The 24,513-nt window shown below is 39.5% G+C and overlaps 1 protein-coding gene across 2 annotated transcripts in view; it reads left to right on the top strand.

The window, feature by feature from the left end:
• The window catches only part of LOC109426679 (zwei Ig domain protein zig-8-like), a 362,720-nt gene that overhangs the window by 214,417 nt on the left and 123,790 nt on the right, over nt 1–24,513 (top strand). For both annotated transcript variants that reach the window (XM_029869687.2, XM_062853565.1), the window contains exons 4-6: nt 4,080–4,228; nt 19,244–19,321; nt 19,623–19,755. In XM_029869687.2, coding sequence (XP_029725547.1) covers nt 4,080–4,228; nt 19,244–19,321; nt 19,623–19,755 — 360 coding nt within the window. The remainder of the gene's footprint in view (nt 1–4,079; nt 4,229–19,243; nt 19,322–19,622; nt 19,756–24,513) is intronic.

The raw sequence follows: 24,513 nt of genomic DNA, 5'->3' as shown, positions 1-24,513 counted from the left end.
AATTAGTTCCATAACAATTCCTTTTGAAAATCACCAGTAATTCCTTCATTTGTGGTAGAATCCTTGCAAAATTTTACTTTCAATTTATACAAGATTTCTCTCTAAAAACTCGATAGTTATTCTAGAAATCCCCACCAATATTCAAGCAAAATCCCTCATGGATTTCCTTGGGAATTCTTCCAGAATTTTTCAAACAATTCCTCTGGGAGTTACTCGAAAATTTGTCCCTAAGTTCCTCAAGAATTTCTTCAGGAGTGCATCTAGAATTTCTCCAGTAATTCATCGGGAATTCCTCTTGGAGTTCACCGGGTTTTCCTGCAGGAGTTCCCCGGAAATATCTCCAGAAGTGTCTCTAGAATTGCTCCAGAAGTTCTTCGGGAATTGTTCCAGCAGTTTCTCAGGAAATACTCCAGGAGTTCATTGGGAACTCCTCGTGGAGCTCCTCTGAAAATCCCCCTGGGTTTCATCGAAAATTCCTGCTGGATTTTCTCTCAAATTGCTCCAGGAGTTCCCCGGGAATTGCTCCAGGAGTCCTCGGTAATTCCTCCAGGAGTTCTTCAAAAATTCTTACAGCATTTTCTCGGGAATTCCTCCCCGAGTTCCTTGAGAATTCCTCCTGGATTTCCACAGAAATTCCTCCTGGAGTTCTTCGGGAATTTCTCCAGGACTTCCCCGGGAATTGCTACGGGAGTTCCCCGGACATCACTGCAGGAGTTCCTCAAGAATTGTTCCAGAAGTTCCTCAAGAGTTAATACAGGAGTTTTTCGGGAATCCCTCCAGGAGTTCCTCGGGAATTGTTCCAGGAGTTCTTCCAAAATTGCTCTTGGAGTTCTACGGAGATTTCTCTAGCAGTTCCTCCTGGAGTTCCTCAGGATCTCCTGCTGGATTTCCTCTAGGAGTTCCTCGGAAATTCCTCTAAGAGTTCTTCGAAAATTGCTTAAGGAGTTGCTCAGTAAATCCTCCAGGAGTTGCTCTGGAGTCCTCCAGGTTCAGGAGTTGCTCTGGAAGTCCTCCAGGAGCTCTTTGCAAATTTTTCTAGGAATTCCTCTGAAATTCTTTATCCTGCAGTTCTTCGGGAATTCATCCAGGAGTTGCCCTGGAATTCTTCCATAGGTTTCCAGAAAATTCCTCCAAGAGTTCCTTCTGAACTCCTCGAGGAGTTCCTCGGGAATTCTTCCAGAAGATCCATGGGAATTCACCCAGAGGTTTTTCAATGAGAATGTTTATAAAATGAATAAATTTGTAAATTAATGTGTTGCTGCTGTGCTGTGGTACATGCGTCTTTTATGTCATCATAGGCGGTAACTTCTAAGTCGTTCATGCATTCCCTTACTATTGTTGTTAAACTATTAATCACTAGTATTACAAGGAAAAAAATGACAAAAAACGGACAGTGATAAAAACGGATAGTGACAAAAACGGAACCAACCTGGAACAGATAAAAACCAATACTTGTTTTTAGTCATTATATTCAAGAAGTACACTCCCGTTCAAAAGTTTGGGGTCACCCCCTCAAAAACATGTCATTTTTTAGGCTCATATCTCCGCCAATTTGCGTCCGATTTCAAAACCCTAGGTTTCATTCAAAAGATAATAAATTAAAGAAACTTTGAACATGATTTAAAAGAAACCTTTTCAAAAATTTTGTATGTAACCCAAAGTTGCCAAATTTTCAAAAAAATGAATATAAACTTACGGCAGTGTCGCTGGAAGTTGGGTCGACCAAATTTTAAGATGAGAGCGGTAATATGACCCATTTTCTATTAGCTTTCAACTGATTTTTACAGAACTTAGCTAAAAAGTCTAGAAAAATAGTTATTAAGTAAATTAATCCTTGATGTCATCGACCAAAAGTTTGGTGTCACACCTCAATATGATGTATCGGCCAAAAGTTTGGGGTCACTTTCGTAAAACATGGAAAAGTGATTTGGTGATATCTTCGTCATCTATAGTTCAATTTTAATTATTTTTGGTTCATTTCAAAGATAATTAACTAAATTTACGTTTGATGTCTTCAACTTAACGTATTTAACGATTTTTGTATATAAAAATGTTATGTAAAGTTAGCACATTTTACCACGCTTCAAAAAATGAGGCAACTTTACGTTAAGTTTTAGTATGTAAATTTCAACAAATATGTGTGGTTCAATGTCTATGCAGTAAGTATTATTCATTTTGTTTCAAATAAGCCAAGAAGAATTAAAATTGAATGAAAGATGACAAAGATGACAAATCACTTTTCCATGTTTTACGATAGTGACCCCATTTTGAGGGGTGACCCCAAACTTTTAGTCGATGACATCAAGGATTAATTTACTTAATAACTTTTTTCTAGATTTTTTAGCTAAGTTCTGTAAAAAGCAGTTGAAAGCTAATAGAAAATGGGTCATATTACCGCTCTCATCTTAAAATTTGGTCGACCCAACTTCCAGCGGCACTGCCGTAAGTTTATATTCATTTTTTAGAAAATTTGGCAACTTTGGGTTAAGTTTACATCCAAGTTTTTTTGAAAAAGTTTCTTTTAAATCATGTTCAAAGTTTCTTTAACTTATTATCTTTTGAATGAAACCTAGGGTTTTGAAATCGGACGCAAATTGGCGGAGATATGAGCCTAAAAAATGACATGTTTTTGAGGGGGTGACCCCAAACTTTTGAACGGGAGTGTATATTTTGAATGGAGCATGGTATTCCCATATCAACATTAATTCCAATATCAACATTCGTAGTGGTAATCGAAATTGTCTGAGGATAGCTGAAGAAAAGCAGAAAACCAAAACGTCAAATCGTTAAGAAAATAGGGTATGTGTTCCATCATTAATCTCACGCTCCCATATTCATCCTATTCGAAAACAAGCGATTACGGCACCGATTGATTCCGTTCTTTTTGTTTGCATGGGTGCTCACTTCTAACAAAAAAATACAAAAATAAGAAACAAAACAAACAGCGCTTCAATCCTTTGTTTTTCGTAGGATGAAAATCGGAGCCACATGATTAAGAAGGGAACCAATACCCTAGTTTTCATTGGCTCACCGAGAAACATCAATAAATCTGATATAAAAAGACGGTAGAAGCTAACTTTTGCAATGGTTGTTCCGCCCTTTTCACATGTTGGTCTAGATTTGTAAATCAAGTGGCAGGCACGATGATACTTTAGTGTAAGCCCAAAGAAGTTAAGGAAACTTCTTCTACGACAGGTTTCTGGACTGTCCGGAACCTAGATACACCCGGCATTTATGCAAAAAAAGCTATTCTCCCTCCAAAAAAAAAATCTGTTGCGCTTGTTAAAAGACAGTTAAGAATCTTCGGTAGCCGTGAATAAACTAGACAAGCTGCTATACGCAAGTCAAAAAAAAAAGTAATCAATACGGGCAACTGTGCGTGCAAAAACCCTTTTCCGCTCTTCAAATCAAACAAAACGCTCTTCCACAGCAGAGCTGTGGGTGCCCAAAGCGGTAACATCATCAAAGACTAACAACTTGACGGAACAAGTTGAAAGCTCTGCAAAATTGCCAAGGAACCGTGAAAACCACAGAAAAAGGCACTTTCTCCGTATGCTTCTCTTCGTTCACGATGACCGACCAAGCCATTAGAAGTCTTTAAACTAGAAACGTAACTTGGCAAGGCAAACGCACGAACTCTCAACGTGCCGTATGATACGGAAGCAAGACAGCAAGTGACAGCAGAAATAATAAGATTGACTCTGGTTGTTCAACGCTCGGTACTTGCTTTGCTACCCTTCAAACGTCATATACATGTCCGGCGGGGGCTTTATTTTTGCCCACTCGCTTGGAACGGAAATGGTTGAAATCTCTCCGCCCTGTCTGCCGCCATCGTGTGGCCATTGCGTAGGGGTAGTTGGTGTAAAATGCGTCGTTTGAATGAAAAAATGTGCTCATCACATTCATCGGATAACGCGCAGTGAATAAAAGATCATAGCCAGATCCCCGCCTTTCATCAAGTGATACACTTAACCCCACACTCTCCTCCGTAAGTCAACCGAAAACATGTAGACTAACAGGCATTTTCTCTTCTCTTCCTTTTTTCGTTCCCGGTATGCCCCGGCGGTGGCGGCGGCCAGTTTCCGTAAGCTCGAGCATGCTGCTGACCACGGAGGAGTCGGCCGGTCTGCAGCCCTACTTCGACTTTGATGTACAGCGAAATCTCACTTTCACCGTGGGCCAAACGGGCTTCCTGCACTGCCGTGTGGAACGGCTCGGCGATAAGGATGTAAGTATAGCACTAGTCGATAGATATACATAGGTATGTAGCACAGTTGTATAAATATAGCACGACAAGCCAGAACAACTATCAGCCCACCAAGCAGAACAGAAAAAAATGAAATCGAGAAAAGTTTTCCACGTTTATTGTTTCCGATGATTTACGCGACGGGATTATTGGGGTAGGCTCATATTTGGGAAATGGATTTATGGATGTCGATGAAATGTTTATGGTTGCTCTTAAAGATCGGAACGTCTAACATATTTAATTTATTTTCTTGTTTTCGAGAAAGATTTTCACAATTCATCACAAGCAGAGAAATGCTATAAATTGCTTATTTTTGTTAGTTCTGACATTTGCTAAGTGTGACAATTGACGATTTACACCGTTATATTCAAACTAATTCTTATTCTGATAGTTCTGATGAAAACATTCATATCGGCACGCACATAAATGTCAAAATGTTCAAATACTTTGAAGACTGTTGAATGGGTGTTCTGTGACGAACATTTTAGCGCGTTTGTTCATTGCACTCCACCAACGTGCAGGATTATGACGGATTTTCGATTTTGTGCGTATATCCTATTACATGGTTGTAACCGGATTATCGGTGAATGCAAGCTCAATGAAAAGGATCAGCTAGTAAGCGAATTAAGATATCAGTTGCAACAACACCACATTATACACTTACTAGCGGGTCAATACCTAATATGGTTTAAAATTAGATTAAATTCAACAATATAACCACTACATACGATACGAATAAGAAAGTTATAGGCAGTTCTGCGTAAAATTGGTAACCGACAAAACATTTATTTCTTGGATTTGGATGAAAGTAACGTTAGCATTTAGACGTTAGATAACGTAAGATTGTTTATTATCGACAGTAACTCTTCAAAAGAGCTTATGTGTTTTCCGAACCAATATCCAGTGGCCGGAGGCCAGTCGAAACCTCAAAAATTGACCTCAAAACTTCAACGCTTTGATATTTTTCTCTTGTTATAAATACTTCAACTAAAAAAATCAAAATTTCCAAGTGAATTGAAAAAAAAAATTGAGTCCAGGGGAATTTTTCAAAGTTGCAAAATATGAACCAAATTGTTTTCATCACCTTTATTTCAAATCAAGTTTCAGGCGGAAATATATGCAATATTAGAATGCGTGTTATTATGCCTGAGGAGAAAGTATACCCAGGTAACCACTAAGCATTTGAATAAGCCGTGTATCAGCCCGTATTACGCATTTAAACTGCTTGCTGCCCTACATAAGCAGTTCAAATGCATAGCTGCCTTGAGTTAGCATAAGCTGTGCTGCTCAAAAGCTTTCGGTTGTTAATTAGCATTTCAACTGCTTGAAGTGGTTTCACTTGGGAGCATACAGAATGCTTTTCAACTGCTCTTTAAATGCTAGGAGCAAAAAGGTTGGGAGATATGTTACGCATTTGGCAACACATTTTGTCTCTCTCTTACAGAGCCTATGCTTCTGTTTACAAATTTGTGCATCTTATTTGTTTCTTCATTTTCCCCTACTCATCCAAAAGCACCAAAGAAAACATTACTGCAGCTAGATTGGATTGGAAAAAATCACCAATTATTTATCATTTCGTCGGAAAATATGTGCCGAATAGGTGGATGCTTTGGTGGATCATAGGACTGTTTGAAAGAGGGAAGAAACAATCTTATTCCACAGATATTAAAAAAGGGATCGTAATGCTCTACCACAATGAAATATCTCAATGAATACAAGTTTTGGATGTTTAATCTGAAGCTGTTATCAAATCATTCTTTATATTGGCGATTAAATCAACGCACGCCACCGGGACAGCTTTAGCATCGTGGATCAGGAGCAACAGAATCCGAAGCAGATATGATTAATCAATCTCCGGATCGTAAGTTCAAACCTACATCACTACAAAAATCAGCCAAAAAGTACCACCTAGCACCGGCTGGAATATGGAAGGACGATGAAGCGGGGAAGCAGGCTGAGAGAACGAGAAGCAGACGTCAATCTATTTTTGATTTTTTTTTGCTCGACGAGGCGTTACGCTTCTTTGACATTTCGTCACGACGTTCCTGAAGGGATAGCACTAAGACAGCCCATTATTTTGCCAAAACCTGCTGTGAGGTAGCACTATAGGCGCATATACGGCTAATTAGCATTAAACGCCTTGTCGTAAAGGCCACTATAATGCTGAAAGAATGCTATTTGAAATGCTTACTGGTTACTTGGGTAGGTTTGCAAAAATATGTATTTTCTCTGACATCCAAGCGGCACTTAAGTCGCTTAATAACTACACTTGTAACTCAAAGCTAGTGTGGGAATGCATTCTGGCTTTGAAAAACTTATCCATACGCAATCGAGTCTACCTATATTGGATCCCAGGACATACGGGTCTAGAGGGAAACGAGATTGCTGATGAGCTAGCCAGGAATGGATCTAATGAAAGGTTCATTGGCCCTGAGCCCTTCTGCGGGATCTCAGAGTGCTCTGTAAAAATGGAACTGAACAAATATACGGTCAGTCAAATCACATCAAACTGGAATGCACTTCCCCATACGAGCCAATCCAAAAGGCTCGTAACGATAAACCCGAAGAAAACCCAACAACTATTAGGTCTCAACAAAAGGGATCTCAACATCTACACCGGTCTAATAACTGGACACTGCCCCTGCAGATACCACCTACAAAAGATCGGAGCAATCCAAACCTGAAATTGCCGCTTCTGTGACGGGGAGAGAGAAACATCAGAACACATCCTCTGCTATTGCAGTGCACTCACCCAACGTAGGTTCAAAGTTCTCAGCATGCCCTTTTTAGGGCCTGCTGACATATGGATCTTATCCCCCAAAGACGTGGTTGGCTTTATAAAGCTAGTCTCGCCAGAATGGGGGAGTCACATACTGTAACTCAGGATCTCTATTCATCAATAATAGATGGTCTTGAGTTCAGACGATACTAAGGTATCTCAGTGACAAACATGTTACTGAGATAACTTGCGTACCTCACAGCAAAAGGGTAGGGTCATAATAAATCTAAAATCTGGACGCAGTGATCTTCACCCGACAAACGAGAGAAGAGAAAAAAAATCACATCGTGCAAATTGCTATTGTACAAATTAGAGGATAACGTACCTCTGAGGCCGACCAACGTTACGCAAACCTCTACCTATGTAGCGATAGTTGACAAACGTCAAACAGGAGCAAACATCATGTGACCAAATCGTACGCTCATAGGATTTACGAACTATTGATTATTTGAACTAGGTGATAACAAGAGTAGTGATATGGGAAGTGAGTAGAGTGCCTGTTTGTCTGTGTTGTGAACTTGTATTGTTGACTCTTTTCTATCTATGTAGATATGGCAAGAGGTATCGTCATTGTTATTTCCGCTGTGTGACAAGGGTAGATGAGAATGTAGTCTTCACTTAGTAAAAAGTGTGCAGCAACAATGCCAAGTCATCTTGCAATTTTTATACAATTGTACACATGCTTTGTATGAAAAAAAAAATATATATATAAATAAACATATGTTGACCATATTTCAGAACATAGAGCACTAAATCTATATTCCAAATCATATAAACTTGATGCCGACTCACACTGGGGCAGAACGCTGTTTTGGACAGACAAAACCCATAGTGCTCTGGATATCCCATGTAGAGGTTTGGTGTCTTCAGAGAAGTATTTTGTAAGAGTTTGCACTAAAATCTGGTTACATGATATTTGATCTAGAAAAGTTGCAACTGATCTAGATCAGTTTTAGCTTTTTATAGAAGCGTCTAAGAAGAAAACTTTCTTCTGCAGAGTTGTTTATTCTGATATTTTTGACATTTCTTCCGAAGACACTTAAAATGCACACAAAAAAAAACAGTGGGCCACTTCACTAAAAAGTCGAAAAAATTGATTTTGATCAATATTTTCAATTTTGAAAAAAAAAAAATTCGGACGTTAGGTTAGAAAAAATAAATAAGAAAAAGATTATTCCATAACAAAAATTTAAATAATCTCGGAAATTGGAAGTTTTTCTTATTAAAATAACTAAAAAAGGTGATCTACAATTTATTTGATAACTCACGAAGCAGCAGGTGGAGACAGCTAAATTTTTGGCCTAAACATGTCAATACCACTATCATCGATATTATGGGGAAAGAAAAGTGGGGTAACTCGGGGCTTTTGTTATACACTAGTATGAAATCATCTCGAAAATAAATGAAAATTACCAATTGAGGTCAATTTTTTGAACTCCAAACATTATGTGAAACAATTTTCTGATTAGTTTTTTAATGTAGCACGCCTGGAGAGTTATTGTGATGAAGACACCAAACCTGTAGGATGGATATCCAGAGCACTACAGGTTTATCTGTCCAAAACAGCGTTCTGCCCCAGTGTGCGACTTATTTGATATCAGCTATTCATTTTATTAATTAAAAATAGGGTTATTTTCATACTTTAAACCTACTTTTATACAAAAATAATGCAGGTTATGTAAGTTTTGATTAGATAGATCCAGCGTACCAAAATTATCTAGACATTTAAATTTCAACGTTTTTGAAAAAAAAGTTGTAGGTTTTGTCCGGCATTTGTATGGAGCCCCGCCACTGTGCAATGTTTAGTAGGCCTGTCCAGCTTTTCAAAAATGTTCTCTGATTCTCAAGTCCACCCCCATATTTTGATTGGCATCCTAAAAGAAGTAACTGGTCAAAATTTCAGCCAAATCCGTTGAAATTAAGAGGTGCATCAAATCAATTTTGTGTTTTTCGACTATTTTTGAACTTCAAAAAATCATAACTACTCTAAAGCATGTCAAAACTTAATTCTTTCGGCAGAAATTGAAAGCTATACTTGTCTGCTACAACTTCTCTGAACAACGTGTGCCAATAAAATTGTAGGAAACATGTGTAATTATCACATTTGTAATCAGAAAAACCTTAAAAAGTTGATTTTTTGATAGATTTCGTTCTGGAACACCCTAATATACTTAATAAGTTGGATTTTTCAAAACGGCATCATATTCTCCAATGTTTTTTGGTTATTTGCTTCTTTGACACCAATGCTGTAGGAGTTGAGCAAAAATTACTAAAATTCGTGAAAGTCAAATGTGGCCTAAAAACTAGCTTTTCGGAGGCAATCACGTTGTGGCGCGAAATTGTACTGAACGTAGTAGCTTTGCTTCCTTGTAGTTTGCCTAGGCTACCCCCTACTACGGGTGATAACAAACAAGCGTGATGACAGGTGTTGGCTATCATATCAGTGCTGACGCGATGCCACTTTTTGCGCGCCAAAGCGTGATTGCACCCGAAAAGCTAGTTTTTAGGCCACATTTGGCTTTCACGAATTTTAGTAATTTTTGCTCAACTCCTACAGCATTGGTGCCAAAGAAGCAAATAACCAAAAATCATTGAAGAATATGATGCCGTTTTGAAAAATCCAACTTATTACATATATTAGGGTATTACAGAACAAAATCTATCAAAAAATCAACTTTTTAAGGTTTTTCTGATTACAAATGTGATAATTACACATATTTCTTTCAATTTTATTGGCACACGTTGTTCGAAGAAGTTGTAGCAAACAAGTATAGCTTTCAATTTCTGCCGAAAGAATTAAGTTTTGGCATGTTTTAGTGTAGTTATGATTTTTTGAAGTTCAAAAATAGTCGAAAAACACAAAATTGATTTGATGCACCTCTTAATTTTAATGGATTTGGCTGAAATTTTGACCAGTTGCTTCTTTTAGGATGCCAATCAAAATATGGGGGTGGACTTGAGAAACAGAGAACATTTTTGAAAAGCTGGACAGGCCTAATGTTTAGGTTTACTTGAGATGCTACTCCGGGAATCGCCTGATCAGATACACATTACTAACACAAGAAACTAATTAGATACCTACATGAGATGCATCTTTAGTGTGTTGGCGATATTCTATTTCAGGCGATAATGGCAAGCGTCAGATTGTAGGTCAATGTGGGAAAGAGGATGATTGAAATTCAGTCTTCCCAAGAATTCAAATCCACATTCAACATTTGTATTTCTTTGTAGCTTCGGAGTACCTTCATCGGCTATGCTAGGGAGTCCACTCACATCTTTGTATGAAGACGGGTACGGCAGTGTTTCACTTTTTTTTTTATCGAGAATCAAATAGCGTTGACGAGCTACGGCTTTGGCTCATTGTGTTTCCGCTCTCTTTATAGGGGAACTAGGGGTAAGACGCCCACGTTAAGGAAGAGTCCAATTTCAACCACGAAACACTTCACACACTTACTTATCAATCAGGCTAAGGCCAGGGTGGCCTCTGCTGTACATAGTAGCCTCCTCCATTCCACTCGGTCCATGGCAGTTTGTCTCCAGTTCTGCACTCTGCGTAGGGTCCGCAGATCGTCCTCCACTTGGTCGACCCACCTAGCTCGCTGTGCTCCACGGCTTTTTGTACCGGTCGGATGACTCTCGAGAACCATTTTAGTCGGGTTGCTATCCGACATCCTGATGACGTGACCCGCCCACCGTAGCCTCCCGATTTTCACGGTATGGACGATGGTTGGTTCTCTCAGCAGCTGATGCAGCTCGTGGTTCATTCGCCTTCTCCAAGTCCCGTCTCGAGGAGGTTAAGTTGACTACCAACCACTCGATCAAGGTTGTGGAGTCCCGTCTTCCATCTGCACTCCGCCGTAGATGGTACGCAACACCTTCCGTTCGAAAACTCTAAGGGCGCGTTGGTCCTCTGCACGTAGGGTCCATGTTTCGTGCCCATAGAGGACGACCGGTCTAATCAGCGTTTTGTAGATAGTTAACTTCGTGTTACTTAACTTCGTGTTACGGCGAACTTTATTCGATTGTAGAGTTTTGCGGAGTCCAAAGTAGGCACGATTTCCTGCCACAATGCGCCTCTGAATTTCTCTGCTGGTGTCGTTGTCGGCGGTTACCAGTGAGCCCAAGTACACGAATTCTTCAACCGCCTCGATTTCATCACCGTCGATATGAATTCGGGGTGGCGGGCGCGGTGATTCCTCCCTGGAGCCCTTTGCCATCATGTACTTTGTCTTCGACACATTAATGACTAATCCGATTCGCCTGGCTTCACTCTTTAGTCGGATGTACGTTTCCGCCATCGTCTCAAATTTATGAGCAATAATATCAATATCATCAGCGAAACCAAGCAGCTGAACGGACTTCGTGAAAATCGTTCCACTCGTATTAATCCCCGCTCTCCTTATTACACCTTCTAACGCAATGTTGAACAGAAAGCACGAAAGACCATCACCTTGCCGTAACCCTCTGCGAGATTCGAAGGGACTCGAGAGTGTCCCTGATACTCGAACTACGCACACCACTCGATCCATCGTCGCCTTGATCAATCGTATCAGTTTATCCGGGAATCCGTATTCGTGCATAATCTGCCATAGCTGTTCTCGATCGATTGTACCATACGCCGATTTGAAATCGATGAACAAGTGATGTGTGGGCACGTTGTATTCGCGGCATTTCTGCAACACCTGGCGGATGGCGAACATCTGATCCGTTGTAGCGCGTTCACCCATGAATCCAGCCTGGTATTGCCCCACGAACTCTCTTGCAATCGGTGATAGACGGCGGCATAAAATTTGGGAGAGTACCTTGTAGGCAGCGCTCAGTAGTGTGATCGCACGATAGTTTCCGCAATCCAACTTGTCGCTCTTTTTGTAGATGGGACACACGATACCTTCCATCCATTCCTCCGGCAATACTTCCTCCTCCCAAATCTTGGTAATGACCCAGTGTAGTGCTCTCACCAGTGCTTCTCCATCGTATTTTGGAAGCTCGCTTGGTAGTTGATCTGCCCCAGCGGCTTTATTGTTTTTCAACCGGCCAACCTCCTCCTCAATCTCTTGGAGGTCAGGGGCCGGAAGTCTTTCGACCTGTGCACATACTCCTAAATCTGTTACCACGCCACCTTCGGTACTTGCAACGTCGCCATTGAGGTGCTCATCGTAATGTTGCCGCCACCTGTCGACCACCTCACGCTCGCTCGTGAGAATATTCCCGTCATTATCTCGGCACATGTCGGCTTGTGGCACGAAGCCTCTGCGCGAGCGGTTCAGCTTCTCGTAGAACTTTCGTGTGTCCTTAGCGCGGTAGAGCTCTTCCATCGCTTCGCGATCTCGTTCTTCCTGCTGGCGCTTCTTCATCCGGAAGACTGAGTTGTGCCTGTTCCGCGCCTGTTTGTAACGTGCCTCATTCGCTCTCGTACGGTGTTGCAGCATTCTCGCCCATGCTGCATTCTTCTCGTTTTTCAACTGTTCACATTCGCCGTCATACCAGTCGTTTCTGTGATTCGGAGTCGCGAAGCCTAGTGCTGTAGCCGAGGTACTACCTATGGCGGATCGGATGTCCCTCCAGCCATCTTCAAGTGTAGCTGCGCCAAGCTGCTCTTCCGTTGGTAGGGCCACTGCATGCTAACTGCTGCGCGTAGTCTTGAGCCACTTCTACGTTACGCAGCTTCTCGATGTTGAGTCGCGGCGTTCGACTTCGACGCGTGGTGATAACTGTCGAAAGTTTTGAGCTCATGCATACAGCTACAAAGTAGTAATACGAATCTATATTCGCACTGCGGTATGTGCGGACATTGGTTATATCCGAGAAGAATTTACCGTCGATTAGAACGTGCTCGATTTGGTTTTGTGTTTGATGGTCGGGTGATCTCCCGGTGGCTTTGTGGATATCTTTGCGGGGGAAGAAGGTGCTTCGGACTACCATACCACGGGAGGCTGCAAAGTTTACGCATCGCTGGCCGTTATCATTCGATACGGCGTGCAGGCTGTTTCGCCCGATTACCTGTCTGTACATTTCCTCCCTTCCTACCTGCGCGTTCATGTCGCCGACAACGATTTTCACGTCACGCGGCGAGCAACCATCGTATGTATGCTCTAACTGCGCGTAGAACGCTTCTTTCTCGTCATCAGGTCTCCCTTCGTGTGGACAGTGGACGTTGATGATGCTGTAGTTGAAGAAACAGCCCTTAACTCTTAACATGCACGTCCTTGCGTTGATCGGCTGCCACCCGATTAAACACGTTGTTGCATCTTGCCCAACACTATAAATCCAGTTCCCAATTCATTGGTGGTGCCACAGCTTTGGTAGGAGGTAGCCGCTCGATGCCCGTCTTTCCACACTTTCTGTCCAGTCCAACAAAGTTCCTGCAACGCCACGATGTCGAAGTGGCGGGGATGTAGTTCGTCGTAGATTATCCTGTCACATCCTGCGAAACCTAGTGACTTGCAATTCCATGTTCCAAGTTTCCAATCGTAGTCCTTATTTCGTCGCGTGAGTCTATGCCGATTGTATCGAGTCGTATTTTCTCCTATGTTATTCGCAATGGGGATTTTTACGGGTGGCTTATTGGGCCTACGCCAACAATCCTGTCTCACCGGAGGGCCATCGTGCCAATTCTGTTTAACGTCCCAACCAACACTGGGACGACCACGCTGATAGGACTACCACCTTGGATCTAGCTGGGCGTGGTGCAGCGTTTCGTATTCAGCCGCTGGATGCCAGAACAGACGCTGTTTGAGCCGCACCTTCTTGGTGAACAGACGCTCGAGTCGTACCTCCTCAATCTAGCTGAAGTCAGAAGGACAACAGTGCCCAGGCTGCACTACCAGCTAAGCACACAACTCTAGCTGGCGGTCTTTGTCATCGTTTGACCCGTGGAAGCATGAGGTAGGAACTTGTGAGGATCAGAGTTGTGTTAGACGCTCTCCTTATCGACTCACCGTTTTGCAGCCCAAACACACTTCACAATATACCCTTTTTTGGCACTGACACGAAGCATCAACATGTTCCTCTCAAATGGAAGAAACCATAAACCAGTTTTATGTTTTACTACTAAAAAATTCAAATTTAAAAAAAAGTTTGATTTTAAGAATCTCAGTTTTGATGCGGGGGTGGAAGGTTAAATATAAGTCGAGCCGGTTCTGAGAGCGTGTTGTAAGCGCCAACTTACAATTTGGTGGACTTTTGGATTATTTCATCCTGCGATTAATCGAAATGGCTTCTAACCTGGGCAACGGGCTGTGAACTAGACCAGATTAGAATCACCTGAATGCAAAAACTAACCTCAAACGAATCAATTTGGATTATCATCCCAACCGCTACCGAACTATAGATCTTACCTCTTTCCACGGTGTGGATTTCATAAAATAGACAAATGAAAACTAAATTAACTTTCATTAATTATGAAACTCCCTACATTTTTAATTTTACAAATGTACAATTTAGGTTGGTCCTAACCGGTTAGGAAAAACGCGTTTCGGTACCGTGACTGTCTGACTGTGTCTGCGAAATGTAAAATGGTCATCGGAAATGAATCATTGGCAATACGCTCACTGCTGTTGGTGTCAGCTGTCACTTGTAGCGCCGCGACGCTTCGACTGTTGAACGTGACGCTTCAGTAACGCTCGGTGACAGGGTTGCCAGCTTCTCTAAGTATTCAATCAAATAATATTTAATCCAACAAGCCATTCAAGAGTAACATCGGAAACTGCTTAGAGGATTCTGCAAAAAATCCTCCTTGATTTTCTTGGGCATCGTTCGTGCCTGACGATTTACAAATACAAAATGGTAATTGGAAGAGGAAGCTGCTGATTATAAACTGCGGAATTGGTAATGAAACACAAAGCTTAGTAGTAGGTATTGTCTCAGTTGAGACGTTATCCTATTTTCATTAGACTTGGTACTTGGCTACTCTCAGGGAACTTCAAAAACTCACCAAGGATTCATTTTGAAATTTTACCAATTATTCTCCCAAGAATTTCTTCAAAGTTTGCTTTAGAAATGACTCCAGTGGCAACTTCGGCGTCGGCAACTTCTTCAGGGATTTTTCTACAAACTCCTTCAGGTGCTGCCCTATGCATTTAAAGATTTTTCCAAGGATTTTTTTTTTTGAATGTCCTCATGGATTCTTGAAAATTTCTCTAATGATTTATATGAAAATTCCGTCAGCAGGATTGTAGTAGTAACTCCTTCAAGTCCATTTTCAGATACTCTTCAAATGCTTATTTCAATTATTCCGTCTAGAATTTTGTTTGAGTCAGTAATAGGGATTTTTTTTATTATATACACTAGTATACAGCATTTTTGAACTCGGTAAGCTGATGATCATTTTTAGAGTAGAATCATGCCTTGAACCAATTTGTCTCGACTTTTCATACAGGGCTGTTTGAAATCGATTTTGTTCTATTTTTCAGCGAAGTTGCTTTCTTCATACACCTCTATGTCCATAACCAATGTTCCGATTAAGCTGAATTTTTCACTGTAACTGGCTAACATCTAATGTACGTTAAGAATGAATTTTGAATCGATTTTTTCTTACTGAAAAAAAAATGCAAAACTTCATATTTTTTTTGGAAGTTTTGCTCAAATTTAAGGATTGTGGCCTATATTATCACCAATATCTCGAATCTTACTAATTTGATGCAAAAATTATGCTCAGATAATCGGAACATATTATATTCAGCTTTTTGTTTATGCAAAACGATTGAAAATTCGTTGACCGCATTGTAAAATATTTGAATTTTATTAAATTCCATATTTTTAAAAATTGTAGAGCTTGATTTTCAGGAAAAACTTAAAAACTATTCTACTTAAAATTTTTAGAAGCATGATTGATATCAGAACAAAATTATGCATCAAAAATTTTGGTCGTTGATAGAAGTTTATGACTTTCGTTTTTTTTGTAAACTAGTGTTATCGTACAAATTAATTGGTGCGAAGTTTCTCAGAATTTGAAGATTTTTTTTCATAGGTAGGGTTGATATATATATGAACAAAAATTAAATTGATAAAAAATCAGGGTCGCCTATTTTTTCGAATAACTCCAGTAGAAAACAAACATTTTCCACAGACACCACCTACTTTGAAAAATCATAACTCGAGAACTCGAGAAGCATCGTAGACACAATTTTTTTGTGAAATCATAAGCAAATTTTCTCAACAATTAAAAAAAATGCAAAATGAAAATTGTTTTCCACCACTGTTGAGGAAAATCGGTTGGAAAAGTTGGAAAAACTATTTTCGAAGTTCGGAAAAAATCCCAAACAATATATTTTAAAAGTTAATTTTATAAACTATATTCTGTAAAATTATCAAGATGTGGTTTTTCTCCGTTATGACCAATTTTGTGGAAATTGTCCAGATGTTGGTTGATTTTCAACCGAATCAATTTTTTGTTTCCAGAATGCTTTTCAATACTGACTGTGCAGGCACTAGAATAGAATAGAATAGAAATCTGAGCATTTTTTGTCAGATTGGTCATATTTCACAATCTTCCGATGGTTCCGAGGTTTCTTGTGCGAAATGATAAGTTTTTGTACCAGCCTTGCGACACATGTCAATCTTCATAAATTGACAAAGCAAAGTCTATGAAGACTTTTTTTTAGCATCTTTTGTCACATTATTGGCCACATTCCGGAATCTTCGCCACATGATTATCCCGGGAAATTTATTAATCCTTCTTTTGCGTTAGGATCATTTTTTGAGCCTAACCGTACACTATGTCAGCATGATGTTTGTAATGTGATTCAATAGGAAGTATCCCTTGGTGCTCCTGAGCAGAGATTTCTCCAAACATTTATTGTGGGGTTCTTCCAGCATATTCTTCTGAGAATCTTCAAGAATTTGTCCCAGCGGTTTTCTGGGACTATATTAGAATATTGCACATTTAGTTGTTTTTCCAGGATATCTTCAATAGTTTATTCTGCGATTCCTCCAGAAGACCTACTTGGGGTTTGCACTGGATTGTCTTCTGAAATATCCCATAGATATCTTACAGTTTTTTTGTTTGAGAATTCCTTGTGGGATTCCTCCAGATGGTGTCGCTGACATGTTTAGAAAGTTCGAGTTGTTCTTCCTATGGTTCCTTCTTAAATTTTGAGCTTACCAGAACTCAGTACTACTGAAGAAATTCCTGAAGGATCTTCAGGAGAAATTTCAGAAGGAACTTCTTCAGGGTTCTTAGAAGGAATTTCTTGAAAAAAAAGCGAGAAGAATGTTAATGAGGTATTCTAAATTTACAGTTTGCCGAAAATATCTCAAAAGCAACTCTTAAAAAACTAACACGAAACAGTCTTTGAATATCCCAGAAAAAAACTCTTTGTTGAATTTTAGAAGGACCTTTTCAAACAATCCCAGAATTATTATCTGAAGGAATACCACAAGCTACACGCAGAAAAATGACGCTTGTTTAAAACAATAAAATGCATGGTTGATTTTCAAACTGAGAATTTACTTATTCAAAAGTTATATTTAATTGTTTTTATTTAGAGTTTATCGATAAAAACAACCGATTACCATCATTTCATATAATGTCAAAAACTTCATTTGTTTCAACAAAATAAAAACCATAAACATGGCCCGAAAGCACTCACACATTTATAAAATGCTTACCCCAACATCGCCACAACGAAGAAGGTGTAGCAAATCCATCACGTCAACTTCCAAGTGCAGCTTTGGCTGTGATGGATAACGCGCAGGTACTCACGACAGCATCCACAAAAAGCTGATCGGTTTCGCCTTTTTTGTATTTTTTTTAGTCGTTCTCTTCCCCATCCGCTTACCGACGGTCTAAAAATAGATTTCCGAGCTGCCGCAGTTGCTGCCGTCACCAACACAATCACATTCCGGGTTTGTTAGTGGCAAAAGTGCAGTCGTTTGAATCAATCCATTATTTCATGTTGAAAATACCATATCTCTGTTTGTTTTAGCAAATTGTCAAAAATTTCGACAAATGAAAATATTTGTATTATCAAACAATAGAACAGTTCAGTTTAAACTAGAAATCAGTTTGTCGCTATAGTAAACTGAAAAATCGGTTGAATTGAACTAGAATTTAATTGTGTTTACAATTTATTTTTCTGCGTGTAATAGGTTGTGCTCTCAATGATCTAATAAACAAAACATTTTTGATTTCCGTGAATTGAACGAAAGTTCAATGAATAAAATTATAGCTCGGCTCGAGCAAAAACTTCCCCTCGCCCAAACTTTAAAATAATTTTAACCCTTCAAAGGTTGAAGACTATAGGAACTATATTTAATCTGATAATGTCATCACATTTCACTAGATCAATATTATTCGTCGTATAGTTCATGTTTTTTCAAGCTCAACATAACATATCTCTCGTGCATCTTTCGATAAATGGCAATGTCATATGTTGCACTTACTGTAGCATCAACTGTATGCCCTCGAGGCACCAACGAAGTGCAAAATCCGGTTGAAACTCATTGTCATCACCGGCAAGTACCTAGTCCACAAGTGCTTTCCTCGGTCTCAGAAGCAACTGCAGCAACCGACACATCGGAAAATACAATTTTCCTGGAAGATGCAATATCATTTCCATCATCTCGATACATGGCACCGAGGCGACTGAGTGACATGCTACGACAAACACAGCGCAGCGCAATCAAAGCAGATGCCGAGCCTTTTCGACTAATTCGGCCTTACACAGCAGCGTGCGGCCGGCAATCCATGGGCTTACGATGTCGTTTGGCCCTAAGCGAATAATCACTCAACATGGATTTTACCAGGCCGACTACTAGAGGAAATCTCCTGTAGCTAGCCGTGTGAGCCACGGCAGTGATGATGGCATCCGACGGAAAGTCTCTGGGCATATCTGGCTGAAAGTGGAATCCTTTACCGCTGTGACGGAAAAGAGCAATAACGGCGTAAAGTACAGGAAAGACATGGATTGATGTTGTCTCCCAAGCCTTTGTCGCTTCACAGTCAATTTGAAACGATGATGGATTGACGAGCAATTGATTGAGATGTGTGTTTGGATTTGCTATGTGGAGCTTGATTAAATCCCGGAACCGATGGGTTTTCAGTCTTCTTCCATCTACCTTATATGTATCTTCTGACTTTTATATTCTACAAACTACATTTTTTAGTTTTTTGTTTTGACATGATTTTCCAAAATGTTTTGTAATAACAACAAAGTTGCAACGACAATTATGCAAAAACCTTCCAATATTAATTCTTCAATCACTTGCTATCTTTTCAGGTGGCCTGGATTAGGAAACGAGATCTGCATATCCTCACGACTGGCTCTTCAACCTACACATCAGACCAACGATTTCAGGTACGTTCTCTCTTAAGGATAGTTCCAAGAACAAATATCTTATTTACCACCTGGCAGGGAATCCTCGTTCTCCTGAATTGTGCCTGTATGTGACCGTGACAATCGGTATAGCATACGAGGCCTGCCTCTTTCTCGTCTGCATTTTTTTCCAATAAAACTTTTAATTAACTTCACCTACCTTCGCCCAACCGAACGGTCGTCCACATTTTCCCTTCCCACCCGACTACATCGCCCGTCTCGAATCCGTCACTATGGCGAGAGTGGTGATTTATTTTTTCCCATTTATCTCCCACACGCGCAGGTGATACGGCCGGAAAACTCCATTAATTGGACGTTACAGATCAAGTATCCCCAGGTGCGCGACTCGGGCGTGTACGAGTGCCAGATCAACACCGAGCCGAAAATGTCGCTGTCCTACGAGCTGCACGTGATAGGTGAGTACACAACAAGCAGTGAACGAAATGAAGTTGAGCAGGTTGTTTTGTCGCGTGGGTGTGGGATTTATTTTTCTGGAAAGTAGACTGTCGTTTGGAGTAGTGTTTGTTTGTGTCGTCGAACGTTGTGGACAATGCCTGATGAAAAAGCATGCTCAGATACCTGAACCTATGAAATCCAGCTGTTGCAGAATCCTTCGTGGAAAAAAATCCAATATGGAACGCCGAGAAAATTTCCTAAAAAATACGTTGGAATCGAAAAAATATTAAATGAAGTTCCGAAGGACTTCCCGAAGGAACCTCCTAGAAAATTTCTAAGTTAATGGCGAACTTATGGACATATTTTTTAATTCAAAATATTTATGGAGATTTTTTTAATCTTGGGAGATTTTAGGAGAAAGCTATAAAAAAATAGAAGAATAATTCCTAAAGAAACCTAGCAATTGGTAAAGGAATTTCTTGATAACTCGTCAAAGGATGTTTTGCAGGAATTTCCAGAGACGTTTCTGGATAAATCCTCGAATGAATACCTGAAGAGATTCATGGAGAAATTCCAAGACCAGCAACTGTCGAAGAAGTTCTGGAGGGAACTGTTTCTAAAATAATTGTTGGTCAACTTATGAAAGTATTGCTGAAAGAATTTCCAAAGGAAATCTTGAGAAAATTTACTAGAGCACTTGTCGAAGAAAATCATACAAAATGCTGTAGAATGTTTTAGAGCTGTTTTGGAAAAATCTTACAAAAAACACTAGGTGGAGTATTTGAAGCTATTGCTTAGCAGATTCCTGAATTAGAGGAATTTATGTGCAAGTAGCTGAAGAAAACCTCAAAAGGATTGCCAAAAGAGTTCCTGGAAATTTACTAGAGCAATCCACAAAAGAATTTTTAAAGAAATTTTTGGAAAAAAATTAAAGAATTTGACAGAGAAATAATATTGCCAGAAGAGTCTCTAAATATTTTTTTATAATAATTTTCATGGAAACTGAGAAGGATAGATAAAGGTATTTTGAAACAATTTAACATTTGGAAGATTTATTTTAAGAAAGTGGCGCGAAATTCTTAACGAAATTGCCGAGGAAATTTTTGATATATTATTATAGGAATTCCTAAATAAAACCTTCTTTGAAGAAATAATGCAGAAATCCCTAGGAACATTGCCAAAACATTCGGAGGAATACCTTATCAGTTTTTCGCATTTGTAGTAAAAATAAAGTTGTTTGAAAAATTGAAGGAGAATGTTTGGCGGAATTTCCGGGAAACCATGAATAATGTGTGTACATTTTCAATAACTTCACTAGTAATGGCCAGATGTACAACAAAACAAGGCGTCCTCGATAAAAATTTTGATATCATGCTCTGTGTATTCTTGGTAGATTACGTTGTGACATTCATACAATTTGAAGTTTGTATGGGAGCGATTTATTTTTTTTTTTTAATCTTTACTATCGGGATTTTTAGCTCTAGGCTAGTTCATCTCGGGACCCTCGATTTTCTTCCCTTACGAAGGAAGAGCCCACATTTTGCGAGTTTGTCTGAAGTGGGATTCGATCCCAGGTACTCGGTGTGATAGTCATAGCGATTTGCTGATTCATCCCTCGTCGGATTTTGTACTGGACGTATCAAGCAGTTGCCCAGCTGTCAAAAAGTGATTTCAAAAAATCGCTTTGAAATTCATTTTAGTTATTAAAATGAAGTTCTAAAAATCCGAATAAAGTCATAGAGGCTCAGAAAAAGATACTCTTTCGTGCAAAATTAAAAAAAAATTATATGATTGATCGACAGTTGGCTTGTCTGCATTTTCGATCCGTCGAGGTTGGCGTAATAGTCGGTTGATGATAGTATTGGCCAATCCAATTGTCTGTGTACGGGATTTATGACCCATAAAAGGTTAAAATCCCTGGCAATAAAGAAACAAACAACAATTGTCTGTGTGGTAGTGATTTGCATTCAAATTCCCCGTGTTAAGAATTTGTAAGAATTTTGTAAACATTTTTTGTTCTCCCATATGAGTCCAAGAATCATTTAGTAATCAAATTTAAAGAAGTGGTTCTTCCCGGCAGGTATTTCTTCGTGCTAGAAGGGGATTTTCTGGACCAAATCATAACGGATGGCCCAGAAGTGTAGCAGACAGCGTGACCCTTTTCAACGCGACATTTTTTGCTTTCAAAAAAGTTCTGTGACTGGTTGATTTTTGTATCGAGCCCTGAAGAAGGTCCCATACCTGGACCGAAACGTCGGCGATGATCTGAAATCAGTCAACGCAAATTATTTCAGACTGCAAACCGAAAACCCAAGAAATCAAGTTGTTGTGGAGGTTTTGGTAAATCAGCTGATCCTGCTGTTCTGTAGTCCGGGTGGTGCTCAAATTGCGATCTCGGTCAATGAAGCTATTTACCACAGCGAGCTTCTGGTGGGTTGGAGCGAGAAGTAGATCCGAAATTCCTTCACTGTTTTCCCACGGGATTCCTTTGGAGATATCTTTTCTAATACTTCCAGGGATTTCTTACAGCATTTTTTCCGCGATTTTTTCAACGATCTTCCCCGGAAAAGATTTCGGAATTATTTTCGGGATTTCTTCCGGGTTATTCCACGGATTGTTCCCGAGACTGCATCAGAGACTCTGGGGTTATTTTCAGGTTCTTCCATGACATATTCTACAGATTCCATTAAGGATTCCTCATGGATTCTTCCTGAGTTTTCTTCTGAGATTGCTCCCAAAAGTCCTCTTGTAATTTATTTGTACCGTGTTTCTTTTTTTTTTGTATCACTTCCATGAATCATTTAGAGACTCTTTCAAGGATTATTCCGGGAATTCCTTTAGAGCTCCCGAGATTCCTTCGCGCATTCCTCGATTTATTTCCCCCGGGATTTATTCAATGTGTTTATCCTGGAATTTCTTCTTTGATTTTTCCCGAGATTACGTTATGGATTTATTTCAGCATTTTTATCCGTGATTCCTTTAGTGATTTAACCTGGGATTCATTCAATTATCCTTCCAGGTTTATTTTGGGGATTCTCCTAAGACTCCTTCAGGAATTTTCCCAAATTCAGTCAAGGAGTCCTCCAGGAATTATTTGTGAAATTCTTTCAGTAATTTCTGCCGGAATTATTTCATTGCTTCCTCCCGCGATTATTTAAGGATTTTTTTCTGAATATTTTTGGGGATAATTTCCGTGGTTGTATCAGAAATGCCTCTTGGATTCTTCCTGAGTTTCTTCCGGAAATTGTTGAGATACTTTTCTTTGGCTTTGGCCGACTCAGATTCAAATTCATTGATTTTTTTCTGGAATTGTTCCGAAATTTTATTCAAGGATTCACATTGGGATTTTTTCAGAATGCTGGCAGAGGATTCTTAAAAAAAAATCACGGTATGCTTTCATTGATTTTTCCCGGATTTCCATTAAGAGTTTCCACTGGCATTTCTTCAGAGGCTGCTTCGGTGGTCCCTTCGGGGATTTCTCTAGGGATAGCGAATTCGTTCCAGAATTTCTTCAAAAATTCTTCTCGAGATCCTTTCATTGATTCTTCTCATGTTTGCATTAGCGATTATTTTAAAGATTCTTTCAGGAATTTTATTCTTGGGTTCTTCTTGAGATTATTGTTCTTTTCGAGATAACTTCATATTTTTTCACTAATTTTTCACGGGATTCCTTTCAGGCATTGCTTCAAGTATTCCTGACGAATTCGTTCCCCCAGAGATTTATATCGTATTTTCTCAATTAATTCTTCACCGATTTCCTTTGCCTAGGATTCTTTCAGTGATTTCTCCCGCGACTTTTTCGGGAGCTCCCTCACTCAACTAATCATATGAACCAAAGTTCTAAATGGTAGATCTTATCAAGCCCTAAAACTTTGCCGAAGAAAGTATTGCGCTAACTCTTAACACACCCAAGATAAAAGGCCACACCCCCAAAATGCCGAAATCCCATAAGCTCTTAGTCTCCTATTAAGCGGATTCCTATTGCGCCCCCCGACCAGTGATCTTATAAGAGTCTCGCCTTATTGTCTTTGTTCTGGACTAGAGCGCGAAAAACTTTTCAGATATTGAAGGCCTATATTTAGTTTATTTTTTTTTTGGAGCTATACCATTGACTTCCAATTTTGACGTTAAGTCATGTTTATTTGATTAGAACTTGACAGTTCAAGTGACTTTAGTCTAAGAATTTCAATTTCATAATTGGAATTTCTAACCAGGCTACGTGAACTCGTATTTGCTACTTTAAGTAAAAATGGATCGCCATGCCTCGAGTATGTGCACTTGTCAACCACGCTATATTTGCTACATTCGTCTCTGAACCAATCACCAGAGGAGTATGTTCGGTTTATCTATCACATGATGAACCATCCTATATGGATGCCAACGTTGGTTTTTCCGATTCCCAAATGGTTGTGGAAAATTTTAGCATGAACATTTATGCCTTTAGTTTGCGCACGTTGTTCAGAATGAAGTATTCCGAAAAAATCAACTAATCAAAACATATTGGAAGAAAATCGAAGTAACTAAAGTTCCTTACAAAAAAGGTTTCTAACAATTGTTTTGATTGGTTAATTTTTTGGATTACTTTGTACACTTTTTAAAATTACTGTATTGCACATTTTTGACGAAGACGATAAACTCGTATCCCTTTATATTTTCGTACTCATGGTCCTTTTCTATAAAAAAAAAATATTTTCAAATTTTATGTTATCGCTTTCAACGAAAGACAGATTTCGTATTTCTACCACTGAAATATAAAAAAAAGATCTTTTGAACAATAC

This window comes from Aedes albopictus, chromosome 2 (assembly GCF_035046485.1).
Source record: "Aedes albopictus strain Foshan chromosome 2, AalbF5, whole genome shotgun sequence".
Taxonomy (NCBI): domain Eukaryota; kingdom Metazoa; phylum Arthropoda; class Insecta; order Diptera; family Culicidae; genus Aedes; species Aedes albopictus.
The sequence above is the reverse complement of the archived record's forward strand: the minus strand, read 5'-3'. Positions and strand labels throughout refer to the sequence as shown.